The following is a 17,634-nucleotide window of genomic DNA, read 5'->3' as shown; positions in this document are numbered from 1 at the left end:
TCACACAGTCGTTCTGATTATGCATATTGTTTGGTCCCCGGTGGTGTGGCGCTCAATTTGCTTTTGGAGTCTTTCCAGCTTTGTGAAAGTCCTCCTGCAGTCCAGATGGCCCGCAGTGTTTAGCTGTGTTACAAAGGTTAGCCATCACTTTATCAACTAATTAGAATAACGAAACGAGAACTGCGTGAAGATATAAATAATAAATGCACACTTGTCATCTGATAGCCACGGAATCCCCTTGTTGGAAAAAAAAGGTCAGAAATCTTACTCTGAGTGTTAATCCAATGAAATCTGTATTAGAATGAATAGCTGCTGCTTAGTGTTTGAATCCGCAGTGAATTAAGGGCTAATATAAAAGTATGAAAGATATTAATCATGACTTAAAATGTGTGTGGAGTCTAAATAAATGAATTACTAGTAAAATTGCATGTTTATGAACATTTCCCAGTTTTAAAGAATTTATTGGGCTGAGGATGGAAAATAATTAAGATGGTGGTTGTGAATAATCCACCATACTGAAATGATTCCTGTCAAGACAATGTTGCCTGTACTGTATGTGATCGTTCCGTAGAGTTTAAAATGAGTTCATCATTTACTCACCCTCATTTACAAAAAGATTACATGACTATGGATCATGTGTAGATTTATTTAAGTATGTGCCTGATAGAGGGCAATGGCATTTCCTCATTCTATTTAAACATCTTAAGGAGTTTTTTTTTTTTTCCTTGCCATGTCTTGTCACTGGCTGCTTGCTATGGGGTTTTAAAGCTACTATTTTCTGTAAGTTTTTGAATATTTTTTTTAGGATTCTTTTTAAAAAAAATTTTTTATAGAAAACCTTTGTAACATTATAAATGTCTTAACTGACACTTTTTAAATTTGACATGAGTGGGAAAAAAAGTTTGTTTAAGAATGTTTACACTGCTTTTTCCTATATGATAAAAAAATACAGTGATGATCAAACTGTCAAGCTCCAACAAACACCATTAAACTATAGTCGATATAAGTCAGGCTATATTTCAACTCTTCAGAGGCTGTAATAGCTTTGTGCAAGGAACAGAAGGAAATTAATTGTTCTTGACTGAAAATCTAGCCATCTGCCATCACTCTCAAATCTCTCACACTTCTACAAGAAACACAGAAGTCATACGACATAAGGGTGAGTAAATGTTAACACATTTAGCTTGTCCCATCCCATTGAATTTTTCTCGGATATTTTATTGGCAGCTGTGAGTTAAATTTACGTCTTAAAATATTGTTTTAAAGCTTGAGTAGTACACTAGTTCGGTACGTGGTGACACATTTTTTTTGGGCCCTTTAGCCCACAGGTACATCCTAGGATCTCGTCCTTTTATTTTGCTTAGTATCAGCGTTTTAATATCAGAACATCATCTTAAGTGTATTTGAAGCCATCGCTGAGGTAGCATTTATCTCCCTGTGTTTCAATGCACCCTGATTGTTTTGTCTGATTCCAGGGGCCAGGAGACAGTAATGGCCCAATCTGTTTGAAGTTTGAGTCAGGCTGTGACACTTAAAGAGATTTATAGAGCTGAGAGATGCCTGCTAGGCTTACAACTTCTGTCTCTGCTGCTAGTGTAAACGCTGCTCTCATGTTAGGGCGCTGTGTGTTGGTGTGTGTGTGTGTGTGTGCGTGTGCATATATTACATGCACTGTGGATGCCATGCTCAGTGTTTGCATTGTGCTCTTTAAGCACTGCTTTGACCTACTATGCTTGACAGTTTTTGATGTCTCTTTTACGAGTATTTTGTCATTAGCCAATACATACAGTATGTATGAATGGTATGATATCAGTTTGACTTTGCATGATAACATATCTTATATTAAAAATGTGTATATTATATTTGATATATTATGTATCGTATTCAAATATGTCTTTATAGTCTATATAATATAAAAAAAATCAGATTTTAATATTCAATAATGAACATTAAAATCTGTATTTAAAACCTTTGAAAATTTTGAACAAAAGATTATGCTTGGTATTTCAGCATCCTGAAACTACGGAGCCCCTAAAGGGACGTGGTGGTGGAAATAAATTGGGATGGGATCTTTTTTTTTATTTTTTATCTTTTGCATTCCCAGAGAAACTTTGCGTTCCCCTCGCAAAGATGTTTGCGTTCCCACGCAAAAACTGTTGTGAGCTCGAACAGACTCTTCATGTTTAATGTCCCGCTGGCAGTGTTTCAAACAGCTCCGCATGTTAACAAAGGAGTGTTTCATAGCGTCTGAATGTGGACTCAAATATAAAGATATGCTGTCAGTGAGAACTTTAGGAGTTCAGTAAAGTTGGCAATATATTCACAGATTCGAACTTCCCGGATCAATATATTTGTGAGCTAAATGTTGTCAAAACACAAATGACACCTATGAACCATCATAGTAACGTAGACAATGAGCTACAACCCAATTTTCTTCAAAACGAGCTTTATAATATAAATTGGTCTCTAAGCAGGCGGCTGAGAGACAAGTCTGAATAAGGGACCGTCTGCAAAGTGCAAAACCCAAAACCCTTTTGCACATTTTATATTATGAAAAATATTCAATAACTTCACTGTGACACACTGTACTGTCACCAAATTCAGTTCACACATCATTGCTCTCCTGCTGGTTATACTACAACATGTAGTTTGATAAAAATGCATAATTTTCATGATTAATTATTATGAAACAAAACCAATAACTTCACACAGTTATACAGTGTAATGCCATCAAATTCAGTAAGTAATTATCATGCAAAAGCTACTGTAAGGTCGTTACTAGTATGTTAGCTGCGTTTTAACATCATTTGTGTAACGAATAAGCCTACTTATTTATTTTTTTATGTGCTATTACTTGCCAAACTAAGTGTTGCATAACCAGCATGAGAGCAGTGATGTATGAATTAAATTTGGTGTGTTACAGTGAAGTCATTGAACATTTTTCATAATATAAAATGTCCAAAAGCACATTTTATCTAACTAAGTGTTGTATGGACACGGACATAACTGTCTTCATCTTCATCCCTCATATAAACATAATTACACTCACACCGAAAGACAAAGCCAGACAAGCTGCATTAAATTTCTTCTGTACTTCATAATCTGTTGAAGGTTAGTCAGTCCAGACAGCTATAAACTACTGCACAGGAGAAGATAAATCTCAAAACTAATATATATATCATTTCTCTTCTCTCTCCTTTGCTTGTCATGCACTGCTAATACGGACATCTTCAAAGGCTCAGGTCAGTGCCTCATTCTGTGTTTCTCCCTGTGCATCTGTTAACCCCACTGCCCCCGCTAGCCTCCGTGGCCCCAGCCGTCCTCCGAATAAGAGGAGCGCTAGTGTATTTTGATCATGGGCTGACTGAGATTTGAATTAGTATGAAGTACATTTTCATGTCGTCTCTGGCCCTTCGACTGACATTTGAGAAGGATCAGGGGACTTCATTATCCAGCCCAGAGTACCTACATCCTCCAAGAGGTTACAGGAACTGACCTGTGAGCAGCGTAGCTGGTTTATTTTTCTTAAAATATTACCTCCGCTTGAAAGCTAGGCAGTGAAAGTCGCCATGAAGGAGGAAAGAATCCTACATTTGTGCTATTTAAAGAACAGATTGGAGTGTTTATTTGAATGTGTTTTAACTGAGCGCCGCCTTTGCATTGTAAAAGTCAGACGACAGGTTGGATGTGTATAGTAGCTTTATAGGAAAAGTGTAAGGCACGCTGTAAAACTGATTGTCCCTGTTAATTGTATTTAGATAAAATCATGTGCTGCTGCTGATGAGTGTTGCTCCATTAATGGTTGTTTCATAATGTGGCAATTTCATGTCTTGATATTGTCATGTTTGTAGAACTTGATATTTGTCTATGTTAATGAAATTAGCCCTTTTTTAATGCTTCAGTAGATTTTTTGCCAATTTCATTCATCATCTTTTCACTCACTTCTCACGTCTTGAGCATAGTCTTAACAATCATTTAATTATTGTAATTGGAAATTCAATGACACTCATTAAAAGAGAGGAGAGGAGACGAGAGGAGACTAGAGGAGAGGGCTGATGGGGCTTTTAGCAGCTGCAGGGCCAGATGGGATATTTTGAGAGGGTGCGTGTATATCCCCTTCGGGAGGAAGCTATAATTCTACAGTCTCAGTTGTTCACTGTGTTTTCATAAGTCATTTTGTTACAGAGTTTGTTGGTTTTAACGTCAAGTATTTTATAACTGCAGTGTTTGGCTTCTGGACTCATTTGTAAATGAAATCATGTCTACTGAAGTTAATAAGCAGGAGAACATCAAAAAGCCTGCTACAAGCCTCTCGCCAGTCATCAGCCATCATTACAAACTGAAGAAATGGAAGCATAATGAGAATAGACACACATCTGACGCAAATGAAAACAATGCTGTGAGAGACTGAGGACAACATCATGTGGCATTCATTTGACGTATAAAAACAGAAACAGAATAAGCAACAAGTGTAATGTTTGCCTGGCTTGATTTAGTTGGAAATACATCGACTGGATCATGAAAAGTGGGTATTTTGTGAGGCCAAACCTGAATCCAAGTTTATAGTGGATTGGGGAGGACTATTCTCCTCCATAAACAAACCTGAATTTTTGAGCATGGAGGTTAAAGGTCGAGCTACTGTACAGTTCCTCCAGGATTAATACAAATTCAAACAAATAGCGCACTATTTGTGTGCCAAAGAAAGAAAAGTTCTGATTTGAGGCAGGCCCATTTGTAATATGTAATATTCCTAAGTGATCCCTCCAACCATTAATCACTTGTCTAGTGTTTTTCCAACCTGTTCACTTTAAAACCGCATGAGAGAATTTTCAGAGGCTTTTTGTTAAGCGCAACAGACAAAATGAAGGTTTATGGGCTAGAGGTTCATTGTTTGTATACATAATGCTGTATATAATGAGAATTAATCCTCATAGTCTTGTCCTCATGATGCCTGATTTCACCAGTAGATTAAAGTACATTATTTTATTAGATATGCACGTTTAATATTTCAAATGAATGCAATCACTGACAATACTAATTTAAGATGTAAAAACAATATTACAAAAATAGAGAATAACAATTGATTATAGTAAGTAAACTTACTGTCAGTAATACCAACTATATACAGTATATATATTTATATATAATTATTGGTGGATTTTTAATGCAAATAAAAACAAAAATTAAATTTTTGAGAAAAGTCGTTTCAGTCAAAAGCTAATTCCCTCATTTTGGGCCCCCCAAAAAAAATTCTTTAGGAAAAGAGTCGATTGAAATCCTGGGGGGGCTTATTGGCAAACATTTTTTTTCCCAGCTTAGGTGATGTTGGCTGAATAAGAAGTGGATAAAGGTATTACAAGAAGACTATTGAACAGACTGCACTTCCATTCCCTCACAGCTTTGTTTTTGTTTGCATCAGATTAAAGATGGCGTCTACTCTGACTAATGTCTACAGGGAATCTCATAAATATAAAAAAGATTACAAGATTTCTTACATTTCTTTTTGAATGTATTCCAGCTTTTCTGGTTCACTTTAACCACCTGGATGTGTGACAACAATCATGCAAGCTTCCAAATTTAAATGAACTTTGCTGCAATTGTTTGATTATGGCTGTCTCTGTGTGTCTGTAGGTGTATGAGGCTGTACCCTGTCAAAGCGAGTGTGGTCAGTACGAGTGGGTAACAGATCCCTGGTCAGTCTGCACCATCAACACAGTAGACGAACTGCCAGCCTGTGGAGAGGGTGTCCAAAGCCGCAAGATCCGGTGAGCAAGGACACATTCTTACAGAGTAAACCCCATCACAGATGCTTCTCTTAGGGGTCACGACCCATTCCGGTCTGCCACCCTTGTCCTCCACATCCTCATTCTGTTGTTCTTTCTGTGTGACAGGTGTGTGAGGCGTGTTAGTGGGGATCCGGTTAGCAGTGTGAACGAGACCCTGTGTGACCAGGAAGAAATCCCACCCCAAGCTCAGACCTGCGTCCTGCCATGCCCTGATGACTGTGTGATGTCCCAGTGGAGTCAATGGAGCACCTGTTCAATAGTAAGACGTCCTTTTTGTCTTGTGCTGTATCCTGAAGGCACAATTTTAACATTGTTAGCTGACCCTGATGCAAAGACTAGCATACAGAGGCCCTAAAATGTATTTGCACACTTTTGGACTATTAAGCTAAGAGAGCGATAAGCAGATAATTATTTTCATGTTATGGCCGATAACTGATAAATAGCATATATTTACACTACTGTTCAAAAGTTTGGGGTTGGTAAGACTTCTTAATGTTTTTAAAAGTCTCTCATGCTCACCAAGACCACATGTATTTGATCAAAAATACAGTAAAGTCAGTAATATTGTGACATATTAGCCGCTTTTCCACCGTCTGGCCAAACCTTTCTCATTGCTTAACTGTTCCATCGTTTCCATGTGGTTTAATTAATTTTCCACTGTGGGCGCTGATAACGAAGCTCTTTGGAATGTAATACAAATACGTCATGCGTTTTCACTACACGCATTCTGATGCACAAATTCCGGACCGAGAGCTGTTTGTAATCGTGCCGTATACCGTACAAGTTTCCTCAAGTGGAAATATAACCATAACTGTTCCTTGCCATTCTTAGAACCGTTCTGCCCGACGTTGGAAAAGCGGCTTTTGTTTTGATAAAATAAGTAAGAAACATTCCTTATTATTATCAATGTTGAAACCAGTTGTGGTGATTGATATTTTTGTGGATACTGTGATAAAATAAAAAAATCAGGATTCTTTTATGAATAGAAAGTTAAAAAACTGCATTTATTTGAAATGTAAATCTTTTGTAACTATGTTAGTCTTTATGGTCACATTTGATCAATTTAATACATCCTTACTGAATTAATGTATTAATTACTACTAATACACATTTAATTAATCAGTGTTTAGCAGAAGCATCTTTACTAATAGCAAAACTGTAAGTTTAACTGCTTCAAGAACAGCAACATTACTACCTCACTACTGAGAAATGTCATATAACCTTTCAGCTGTGAAACTATTTTACTGATAAAGTCGTGGGACAGCGCTGACAAGAAGTGTATGTGCGCTTGTATGTTTCCATGTGTGGGAGTGTTTGTCTGTGCAATTTGTGTATGGGAGAGAGAGAGAGGGAGAAACAGAATGCTTGTAAAATGTAATTTCATGGGGAAAACGTGGAAATAGTTTGACATTTTTCTCCTATTGTTTGTTATATATTTGCTTGGTCAGTGTCATTGTGGGTTTTGGTTCATTTGCTGTTGTAGGCTGTAAGGACCTTGTAACTCAAATCGTTTGGCTAAGTGATATTGAACTGTAATGCGGTCGAGACTTGCCTGGAACTACTTTAGCTGTGCATTTACTGAGAAAATAATTGCACACCTTAGAGCGTTTGTCAACCAATCTGAATCAGTCCTCGAGTATAACTGTTAATAAAATATATCGACCAGTACTGTACATCTCCATTATCAGACCAAACTGGTACCAATATAATTTATGCATCTCTAGTACTAAAGTGTATTTTATTCATAAAGTCAGTTATCCTTAAGTTCACACATGTATCCCAGCAGATTAACACATTAACTATGGTCATGTTCCACTAACATTTGACCAGCATAAACTAGCATAGAGATTCATACTGCTCTAAGCTGTTTTTTAGAAAGATTGCTGTGTTGACGTTTTGTAGGTGAAAATTATGCACTGGTGTTTATGAGCTCATAAAAATATGCCTCTTGAGAGATCATTTCTGTCTGTGATTTAAGAACAGAAACGTTTTACAGTATATTTTTGCAAGATTCTTTCTCAGCCCGGGCCATGACATAAGACAGTGTCAAGATGTTTTGCATCCATTTAAATATTTCAAATTAATGCTGCCTCGCAAGTCAAATCTTCATACAGTTCCTGCGGGTGAAATAGCAAACGGTGAATATGGAGACAAGTGAAATCAGTATGCAGATGAACCTCCAGTAGTAATGAAGCATTTGTTATTCTAATTAATGTTGTGCATAAAAAGTTACCCTAGATACAATTTGCCATCGGGCCACTGACTCATTGATGTGCAAACAGCTCTTCAATTCGCACTCAACAAATCCGAAACAAACTGGACGAGTTATCCTGGCTCGGCCCAACCTACACAAGACTGCCAAGCCATTTCAGCATAATTTGGTCTCTACGCTAATCACATTAGATCGCAATTCTACCTTGTACGGTCTCAGTTCCAAGCAATGTTTGTTCTCTTCGCTTTGTCAAAGCGCTCAGCCAGCATGGCGAACATGTCAAACACCAATGTTCGGTGATTGAGCTTGTTTAATTGGTTTCAGTTTTACATAATTATGAAATGTTCCCAAAAAACCTGGGTGCACAGTTATATGGCACGAGCCGAATAGAGTTCATGCTGATGATCTCCCTCCCCAATAGCGAGAAACATGGACGTGGCCAGCTAGCCGTTTAAAGGGTCTCATTAGCGTCTGACAGTGATGGAGATGCAGATTAGTTGCTGCCTGCAGCCTAACAGCTTCTAACAGTGCGCTTAGCATTGCAAGACCATGTGGCTGCCTGACTGCTGTGGTTTTTTTGTTTTCTTTTCACAATACAGCCAGTGGGACACAGCACAGCAGTAACTTGTTCATGTATATGCACTTTTCAAATAGTGTGCTTGGTGTCAAAGCCCCCATTGACATTTTAACTGTATTTATTTGTAGCCATGTGACGAAAGCACAGCGCGGATGAGGACGAGACACATGCTGCGCCCCCCGGTGGCCGACAGAGTGTGTCTAGACAGTAACCAGACAGAGCCCTGCAACCTCAACAGCACCTGCTTCAATTATCACTACAATGTCTCCAGTGGGTTTCTCTCATTCTGCTTGACACAATACTGAACATGACATTGGCATCTAATGACTGTTGCATGACAGGTTCACTTCAACAGCACATTCTAAAGCAGTGGTTCTCAACCTTTTTCTCTCAAAGGCTGTATAACACAAGAAATGTCCGGTTGTTTGCTGTAATTATGACAAAGCCCCTGGTTTTTAGACATTTTTTTATTAACAGAAACTAGAGATCATACATATTAGCCATTAATGTGCCAAAAACGTATTATAGTTACGAATTGCCACGGGAGTGTGTTGAATAATAGTACATTTCTAAATTAACATGAACCTTAAACGAATGATTGCTTTTTTGTTCTTTGTTAGTTCATGCTCCCTGACTAATGTTAACAAATTGAACCTTGTTTAAATGTTTTATTTCACATTGGATATTGAACCCAAGATTCTCAGCATCGCCTTTTAGATCACACTGTATGTCTATTGATAAAAGTGACAAAAAGGACAAAGAGAAGTTACAAGGACAGCTTCCCTAAGGCAATCTGATAAAGTGCCTTTATCAAGAACACAATGATTGCTCAAGGATCTGCCCTTGCAAGGTTCTGACCCGCAATCTTTTGGGCTTCAGTCCAGATCTTTAACCAGCAGGCTACGCCAGCCATAGAAGGAAACCTTCCAGTTGAGTACTGAGAGATACTATCCACTGTAGTACTAATGGGAACATGACTATATTTTCCCTCACATTGCAGGTTCTTAGTAGATATGATGTCTAAGGGTGAGTTTCCAGTTCAAGTAAGATCAGGGCTCGTACTCTTCCTCTCTCCTTTATGTTGCTCTCTCTGAGAATTTGAACTTCTGAACTGTTGTAAATCCACTGCTTTAGATTGTCTGGTCGCCTGCAGCCACTCCTTGCCATCCATATTGATCTTACCAGGGCATCTGCACATGTGAAGGACCATCCTATAAAGCAGATAGATACTAATTCTCCAGATAGACCCTAATGAAGGAAATGGGCATGGAGATATGAATGAGATTATAAGTGCTTTCTTGCACAGAGACCATGAAATCGCTGATCATATCAATACTGATACTGCACCTCGAAGCCATTCGACTGATTTAGACAGATTAGCATCATAAAGACGGCCTAACTTCTGCCTTCAGATCACAGTGCGTCTCACTACTCTACTTTGCCGTTTCAAAGACATTAGCTTAATCACAATTTGCATATTTCTACGAAAACTACACTATTGTTCAAAAGTTGGTAAGATTGGGGTTGGTAAGATTTTTTTAACGTCTCTTAAGTCTCTTATGCACATCAAGGCTGCATTTATTTGATAAAAAAATAAAGTGTCATTGCGAATTATTACAGTTTAAAATAATACATTTTTTTTAAATGTAATTTATTCCAAATTTAGCATTATTACTTCATTCTTCAGTCACATGATCCTTCAGAAATCATTCTAATATGATGATTTGGTGCTCAAGAATCATTTCTTAGTGCTATCAAAGCTAAATATTTTTATGTAACCCGTGATAATTTTTTCATGATTCCTTTGATGAATAGAAAGTCTTATTTGAAATACAAATACTTTGTAACATTATCAATGTTAATGTTAAATAAGTAATTTCTTTTTTTAAAAATTACTGACCCCAAACTTTTGAATAGTAGTGTACATATGAAGAGTTCAGATGCAAAAGCCTCTAAATGCCATCTGAAATTTTCTTCTAAAATGATAATTTTTATCAAGCTCGTATATTTAAATTCAGTAATTTCACTTAAATGACAATTAATGGGTAATTTTTCTTGCCATTTAAGTGAAATTATTGAACTTAAATATACGAGCTTGATAAAAATGATCATTTTAGAAGAAAATTTCAGATGGCATTTAGAGGCTTTTGCATCTGAACTCTTCATATGTAATACTATGTCATTTTAAATATGGAGTGATCCATTATGACAGTATTACAAAATCAGACAACACGAGGGGTTGTGTACAATATCAACATTTGTGTGTTTGAATATACTTTGATAAAAAAAAGCACTACTCCTGATGTTGCATATAATGTAGAATTGATAAGTATGCAGTATGCACACTGTTATTCAGTCATGAATAGACATTCATAGGAATTGAAATGCTGTGTACAGAAATGTGAAATTAGATTGACGCTTTGGTCTGACATTTCCTGTTTGTGTGTGTGCTTTTGTACCCTTTGGTTACGGGTCAGGCTGGAGCACCTGTCAGCTGAGCGAACATGCCATCTGCGGCCAGGGCACGAGGACACGACTCTTAGATTGCGTCCGCAGTGATGGCAAAGTGGTGGATTTGAGTGTGTGCGAGGAGGTAACCTTCATTTCCTGCCACTCCTCTCAGAACAAGTGTTCTCTGAGGGGGAATTAAGCACTGTGGGATTGTATTATGTCCTTCAACTGCATGCACTGCAAATCAGCCATGACTGTCCATTAACTCCCTACAGTATTGCTCCATATCCAGAAAATGATTCTTTCATTGAAGTCTTTTACAGTAATAGCCCCTCATTGGCTCACAGTTGGTTCATCAGACAGAGATTGTGTGTGGTGAAGGGGACATGGGGTTAATGCCTGTCCCGCTGTTTTAGCTGGGCCTGTCTCAGCCGTGGAGACTGGCGATAAACTGTGTGGTGGACTGTCCCTTTAACTGCATCCTGTCTGACTGGGCGCCCTGGACGGAGTGCTCACACACCTGTGGCAGTAAAGGTGAGTCACAGCATGTAATTATACATAAGAAGAAGGCCATTGCTCTGTGAGTACACTGTGCCATAAAGCAGGGGTTTGCAAACGTTTTGATGTCAGGAGCCCCCAAATATAATGGTCCCCTTACGACGGAATTATGATCCCCCTTTTAAAATATAAAAGCTGCTAAATATTATAATGCATTAAAAAAAAAGTTTTCTGTGTGAGAAAAATAGTGATATTATAAAGACAGCCTGTTGTTGGCTTTTATATAAACATTGTACTAATTTAAATAATACATGTAATAAAAGTGAATAAACCTGATTCAGTTTAAAAAAGTTTGGGGTCAGTTAGATTTAATCTTTTCAATAAATTGACACTTTTTTTCAGCAATGATGCTTTAAATTGATGAAAAATCTGTTTCAAAATGTTCTATATCAAATCAATTCTGTTCTTTTGAACTTTCTGTTCATCAAAGAATCCTGAAAAAAATGATTCAGAATCCACAATTCATTACCATTTTAAACTTTTTTTAACCGAGACGGTAACACTTTACAATAAGGTTCCATTAATGTAGAATTATGTTTACCAACAAATCAATACCTTATATATATGAAAGAGTGTTGATAAGGTACACAACAGTATTTTTAAATTTAGGGTAACATGGTGAGTTAGAAATGTTCATACTTGGTGTGTGTCAACTGCTACATAAACTAATGTAAATATGTACAGTAAGTTGACCTTACAAAACAGTAAAGCTATTTACAGGCACTGTTCATGCTTAGTTCATGTTAACTAATGCATTAACTAATGTTAACTAACCGTGCTGTTAATGTGAATTGATGCATTAGTACATGTGTGAGTTAACGTTAACAAATATTAACTAATGCAGAACAGAGATGTTGTTCATGGTTAGTTCATGTTAACTAATGCATTAACTAATGTTAACTAACCGTGCTGTTAACATGAATTGATGCATTAATACATGTGTGAGTTAACGTTAACAAATATTAACTAATGCTGAACAGAGATAATGTTCATGGTTAGTTCATGTTAACTAATGCATTAACTAATGTTTACTAATGGAACCTTATCGTAAAGTGTTACCGTGATGATAATAAAAAAGACTGAAGTAATAGCTGCTGAAAATTCAGCTTTGCCAACAAAAGAAAAAAAACTCTATAAACTCTAAAACTATACTTTTTTAATATTACTTTTCATGCAGTGTGTAATATAGCTGTAAATTGTGAATGTAATAGGTCTGCAAAGTTTTAAAGATCAAAGTGCACGACAAATAAAGTTATTGTCTCCTAAAAGAAATAATCGATTCTGAAGCTGAAACGAGTCGTCAACAATTCCATTCTCATTTCCGTAACATATCTACTTTGGTTTGTAACAGATTTGCACAATGTCAGCCTATGGTCTTCATTGGCTGCCAGCAAACAACATCTACATTGACCCGCCTTCAAACAATGTAGATGTAGCTGAGAAGCAACATGTCGTGCTGTCGACATGTCAAGAAGACGCTGTTTTCTGCGCTTTTCTCCACTTTGCATGCACTGCACGAGGATTAGGACTCGCCCTGAAATTGATACGGTAAAACCGACGGCATTGTTACTGTTCGTATCACCGTGTTATCAGGTGAATTCTGGAGAAATTCTGGAGCTGGAATTTAGTTCCTTGGATGCATGTAAACCTATTGTAGGAGACCTCCAAAACAAAATTAGGAATGTTTAAAATAGTGTAATAGGGGTACTTTAACATTAATTAAAACAGAATACAGTTATTTTAAATTGTAACAATAATATGTCCACATTATTACTGATCTAAATGTATTTTTGATTAAGTGAAGCCATGGTGAACATACAGTGAGAACTTTCTTTCAAAAACCTTAAAAATCTTTTGAATGGCAGTGTATTTTTATAGCACTTTAGCTGTAATAAATAAAATTACAGGTTGCCTTCCCATGACTGATTTTGCATTTGACTCCAAACATTAACAGACTTAATTTCTAAAATTGCATATACCGTAAATTTGTTTAGTGCTTTTTGCAGAAGTCAAGAAACCTACTGTAAGTTGAAGCCCAAAACAGCTATCATTTCAGTTTTGAAGAGCAATCAGAACTATTAAGGAGGATCATCGGGAAACATGCATGCAAATTACAGTACAGTTCACAATAATATTTAATGTTCTTGTGCAGCTGACACATTTTCATTTGCATGAAACCTAACCCACAAACCTGTACACCCGAGTTCCATGGAGATAAACACTCTGCTTGCTCTAGGCTCACACTATCAGGTGGTGTGCATTTACTTTGCATTCATTAACATGCCATGTCAGAATCCCTTTTTAATTATGGATGTTATGTCATGAATCATATTTAAAGATCGGCTTACAGGTTAATGACTCTTGGTTATGAAACCCTTGCTTTCCTGAAACACGCCAAATGATTTATCAGTCAAAGGGAAATATTTATTTTATCCATTAGTGTTCTCAAAATTGCAATTGTTAATTCGGAGTTTATTGCCCTGTTTGGCTGATTGAACGGTGTCATTGCTTGATGCAAAAAAAAAAAAAAAATAGGCTAATTGCTAGTCTTAAGAGCAGCCCGGGTCCCTATTGCTCAAATGACACAGCTCCGTGGGAGTTCAGCTGACTTCTCTCTTAATAAGACACGTTCAACTCAATCTTCATTAATTTTCATTCAGCCATCAGCTTCCTATCTCGGGCCAGGCATACTTTTTAAATCCAAAGGGATTTCTCCAGGCATTGCAAACAGGAAGTTCTCAGCATGTTTTTGGTTACATACACGAGCAAAGAAATAAATGCAAGCTGTGAGGGCTGGAAGAAGAGAATTTTCTGTCTGTGTCAAAGCAGCGTTATCTCTTGTGCACCTCGCTAGGGACCGAGAGTTTGGGATTCATTATGTGTTGTCTATATACATAGAAATGTAATGCATCTGGCAGTGGAGCTCAGGAGACCCAAACAATTCTGTGCTTTTCTCTTTTCTTTCTTCTTTCTAACACTCATTTCTCCCTATTCCTGCCCCAACCCTTCCGTCTCCCTACAGAATCAAGTAGAAATATTTCCACTGTCATATCACGTCATTTTAAGGGCTTCCTTATCTGGCCGGAGTGCCTCTGTTTTAATGAATGACGTCCTTGAAGCGGCCAGAGGCCGTTCTTGAAGGCAGCATTTGATGAGCAGTTATGTTGTGCTGTGAATGTATTTGTCACAGTGTCTGGTTTGTGTTTCCCTGGGTATCCACCAGAGGTCCTCTTCCACCACGGTGTCCTTCACTTAGACTACATTTCCCATCATCCTGTTTTGTCACTCATTGATTATTGCACACAGCTGTTTCCCGTCACCTTGTTAGTATCTGTGTGTATATATACCTGGTTTGTTTCTGTGATTGTCATCGAGTCCTTGTTTAATGTCATTCGCACCTCGGAGGTCTTGTCATGGTTTGTTTCTTGTTTTTGGACCCTTTGCCTGGCTGATTACGATTTTGGATTACCCCAATAAAACCACTGCACTTGGATCTAACCTTTTGTGTGCGCGTCGTGACAGTAATTCCGTGTTTGTTTGTTTTTTTCCATGTTTAATGCTCGACTGGAAGGAGGGCTTTTTACATTTAAACTCACTGGAGTGCAATTCGGTTAAGATGTACATTGATGAAGTGTCTGTATTTTTGCTTTTTCTTGAGAATTTGGGTGAATGGAATGATGATGGACCCAAAATAGTTTTCTTCTGAAAAGCCTTTTATTTACCACTCGAGTACCCTGCTAGCATCTCATGGTCATCATCTTAAAATCTCATAATGCTTTTTATCTTAACCTCGTCATTCCATTAAAGGCACACTATGCAAGAATTGTACCTTAATATAACAGCTTCAAAGTCATTTCGGTGGTAAACAAACTCACAGTAGGGCGAATCATCCTGGTAGTAAAGCTTGGGGGGGACGCCGCTGTAAAAACCATAGACAGTAAAAGAAATGGACACAGCGACCCCATAGACTTCAACGGAGAAAAGTGAAGTCAAATAGAAGCACTCACTTCCTGATGGCTGAGCGTACTGCGCAGGCTCAAACTGAGCTTGAAGACGTAGTTGTGACGTGAGCAACCTGTCTGACAGTTGTACGTCTTCTAGTAGCTGTGCCAAGAGGAATCTGAATCATTCCCTTCTGAGTCTTGCAGAGCCGGAGATCGTGAGTATTAGCTGTTCATGAGCTCGCAGCAAGAGAAACTTTATGACTCTCTATGGGCTTCTCCCTTGACTTTATGCCTCCACGTCCCCCGATTGCGCGTGAGCTTCTACATCTGTCTTTACGGTCATTTCTCTTCTATGCGACAGAGAGTCGCGTGTTATGACGCAATCGTTAGCCTATTTTTACAAAAACTGCTTCTACGGGGCCACAACGTAAGATACAAGGTAATGGAGCATTTTATACATTGTCGTGTTTCTTTAGAAATAAATAATGGACAAATGGAGTCTTTAAACGTCTCAGATGTAAAGTTATTCGCTGTCAAAGTGACGCAAAAATGAATGGGAGTCAATGGGATGCTAACAGCAAGTGAAGGCTTGTTAGCCAATGGCGGCGCCCGGGGAGACTTCAGTTTCCGGCTGGTGGATTACCCCCTTGGTAAAAACCAGCAATGCAAGTTTGAGAGGAGCGCCCCCGACAAATCTCGCGAGAATAACGACATGCTTTACGGCAACGACGTCACACACATCAACAACAATATATGAAGCACGAAGACACTTGCGTGCATTTCAGACGTGATACTCGACGATGGAAAAAGCAAAGAAAACACGGTCGGAAGAGACTAGGAAAAGAGAATCTGACCGCGTGAGGAACTGGAAAAGAGTCCCTGATTCGCCCTCGCTATGTGTGTGCGTGTTGTGTGAGTGAGCGCGGCTGATCAGCGCGGCTGATGAGCTGATCAGCGCCAGCTGTTTTGAATGAGGATGTCCTATATATTGTTTTTTTACCTCGTCCTGTCTATGTCAGATGGTAGTTGAGGCTACCAGGGTTCTACTCACCGTGTTCTCCTGCATTCCACTCCTGTACCATGCAGTGGTTTCCTGAGATTTTCCCGGAGGAATTTCTACCTGTTCCTGCATATGTGTCTGCCCACTGCGTCCCTGTTTTTCCGAGCCTGAGTCTTCTTCTGCCTGCTTCCATTTTGACCCACACGGCTATCTACTATTGTGCTCAATAAATTACTGTTTACTCGCAACTGAATCATTTGACTATTTCCTTCAGAGTTGTGACAGTCCCACTCGGTCGGGCTTTCACTAGTTGGCGCGAGCTAAAAAGCAGCACTGGATGCAACAGCGATGCTGACCTGGCTATCTTGTTGATAGACTAGTAAATAAATCTCTTATTTCTAAACTTGTTTGCGTTCTATGTTGTTGCGCTTGCTTGTAGTATGTCATTTTTTTACGATGCTGTTCATTCATCCATTGTTGATAATTAGACCAGTCCAATAATTTCCACATATGTCTAGCTAGCTATTTACGACAGTGCAAGTATTCCACAGCGACTATAGGGGTCGCTGTTTGACAAAAACACAATTTCTGCATGGTGTGGCTTTAAAATAAGTGAGGACAGTGGATGGTAGAAGTTCTGTTGGAAAAGGAAGGCTTCAAGACTACCAGTTCCCCTGTGTATTGAGAATGTTCTGTTCTAGCCAGCGCTAGTGTGTTGTCGAGCAGGCCGAGATGTGTCATATATAGGGACCTTCTATATGTCCCTGCTGTGTTAAAATTGATAGTTCATCATTTACTCACCCTCATGTCATTCTGTGGAGCACAAAAGTAGATTTTTTGCAGAATGTACAAACTGCACCTTCATATACAATGAAAGTGAATGGTGACTATGTGCTGTCAAGCTCCTATAAGTATCATTGTGCACTGTGCAAAATACCAAGTCTTATGTCGTATGATAAGATGTGTGTGAGGAACAGAAAGAAAGTAAAGTCATCATTCACTTTCTGTCCTTTATTACTCTCAAATCTCATTTGCATTTATAGGTGTTTCTGTACTTTTGGACACTTCTGGCCCCATGGACTTGTAGAAAAACACACTTTAAATAA

At 38.2% G+C, this 17,634-nt stretch overlaps 1 protein-coding gene across 2 annotated transcripts in view; it reads left to right on the top strand.

The window, feature by feature from the left end:
* thsd7ba (thrombospondin, type I, domain containing 7Ba) overlaps nucleotides 1–17,634 on the top strand; it is a 281,426-nt gene that overhangs the window by 243,076 nt on the left and 20,716 nt on the right. For both annotated transcript variants that reach the window (XM_056241724.1, XM_056241715.1), the window contains exons 17-21: nucleotides 5,632–5,765; nucleotides 5,892–6,045; nucleotides 8,704–8,845; nucleotides 11,053–11,168; nucleotides 11,443–11,560. In XM_056241724.1, coding sequence (XP_056097699.1) covers nucleotides 5,632–5,765; nucleotides 5,892–6,045; nucleotides 8,704–8,845; nucleotides 11,053–11,168; nucleotides 11,443–11,560 — 664 coding nt within the window. The remainder of the gene's footprint in view (nucleotides 1–5,631; nucleotides 5,766–5,891; nucleotides 6,046–8,703; nucleotides 8,846–11,052; nucleotides 11,169–11,442; nucleotides 11,561–17,634) is intronic.

The sequence above is a fragment of the Rhinichthys klamathensis genome, unplaced genomic scaffold (assembly GCF_029890125.1).
Source record: "Rhinichthys klamathensis goyatoka isolate OS25496 unplaced genomic scaffold, OSU_Roscu_1.1 h1tg000021l_1, whole genome shotgun sequence".
Taxonomy (NCBI): Eukaryota; Metazoa; Chordata; class Actinopteri; order Cypriniformes; family Leuciscidae; genus Rhinichthys; species Rhinichthys klamathensis.
The sequence above is the reverse complement of the archived record's forward strand: the minus strand, read 5'-3'. Positions and strand labels throughout refer to the sequence as shown.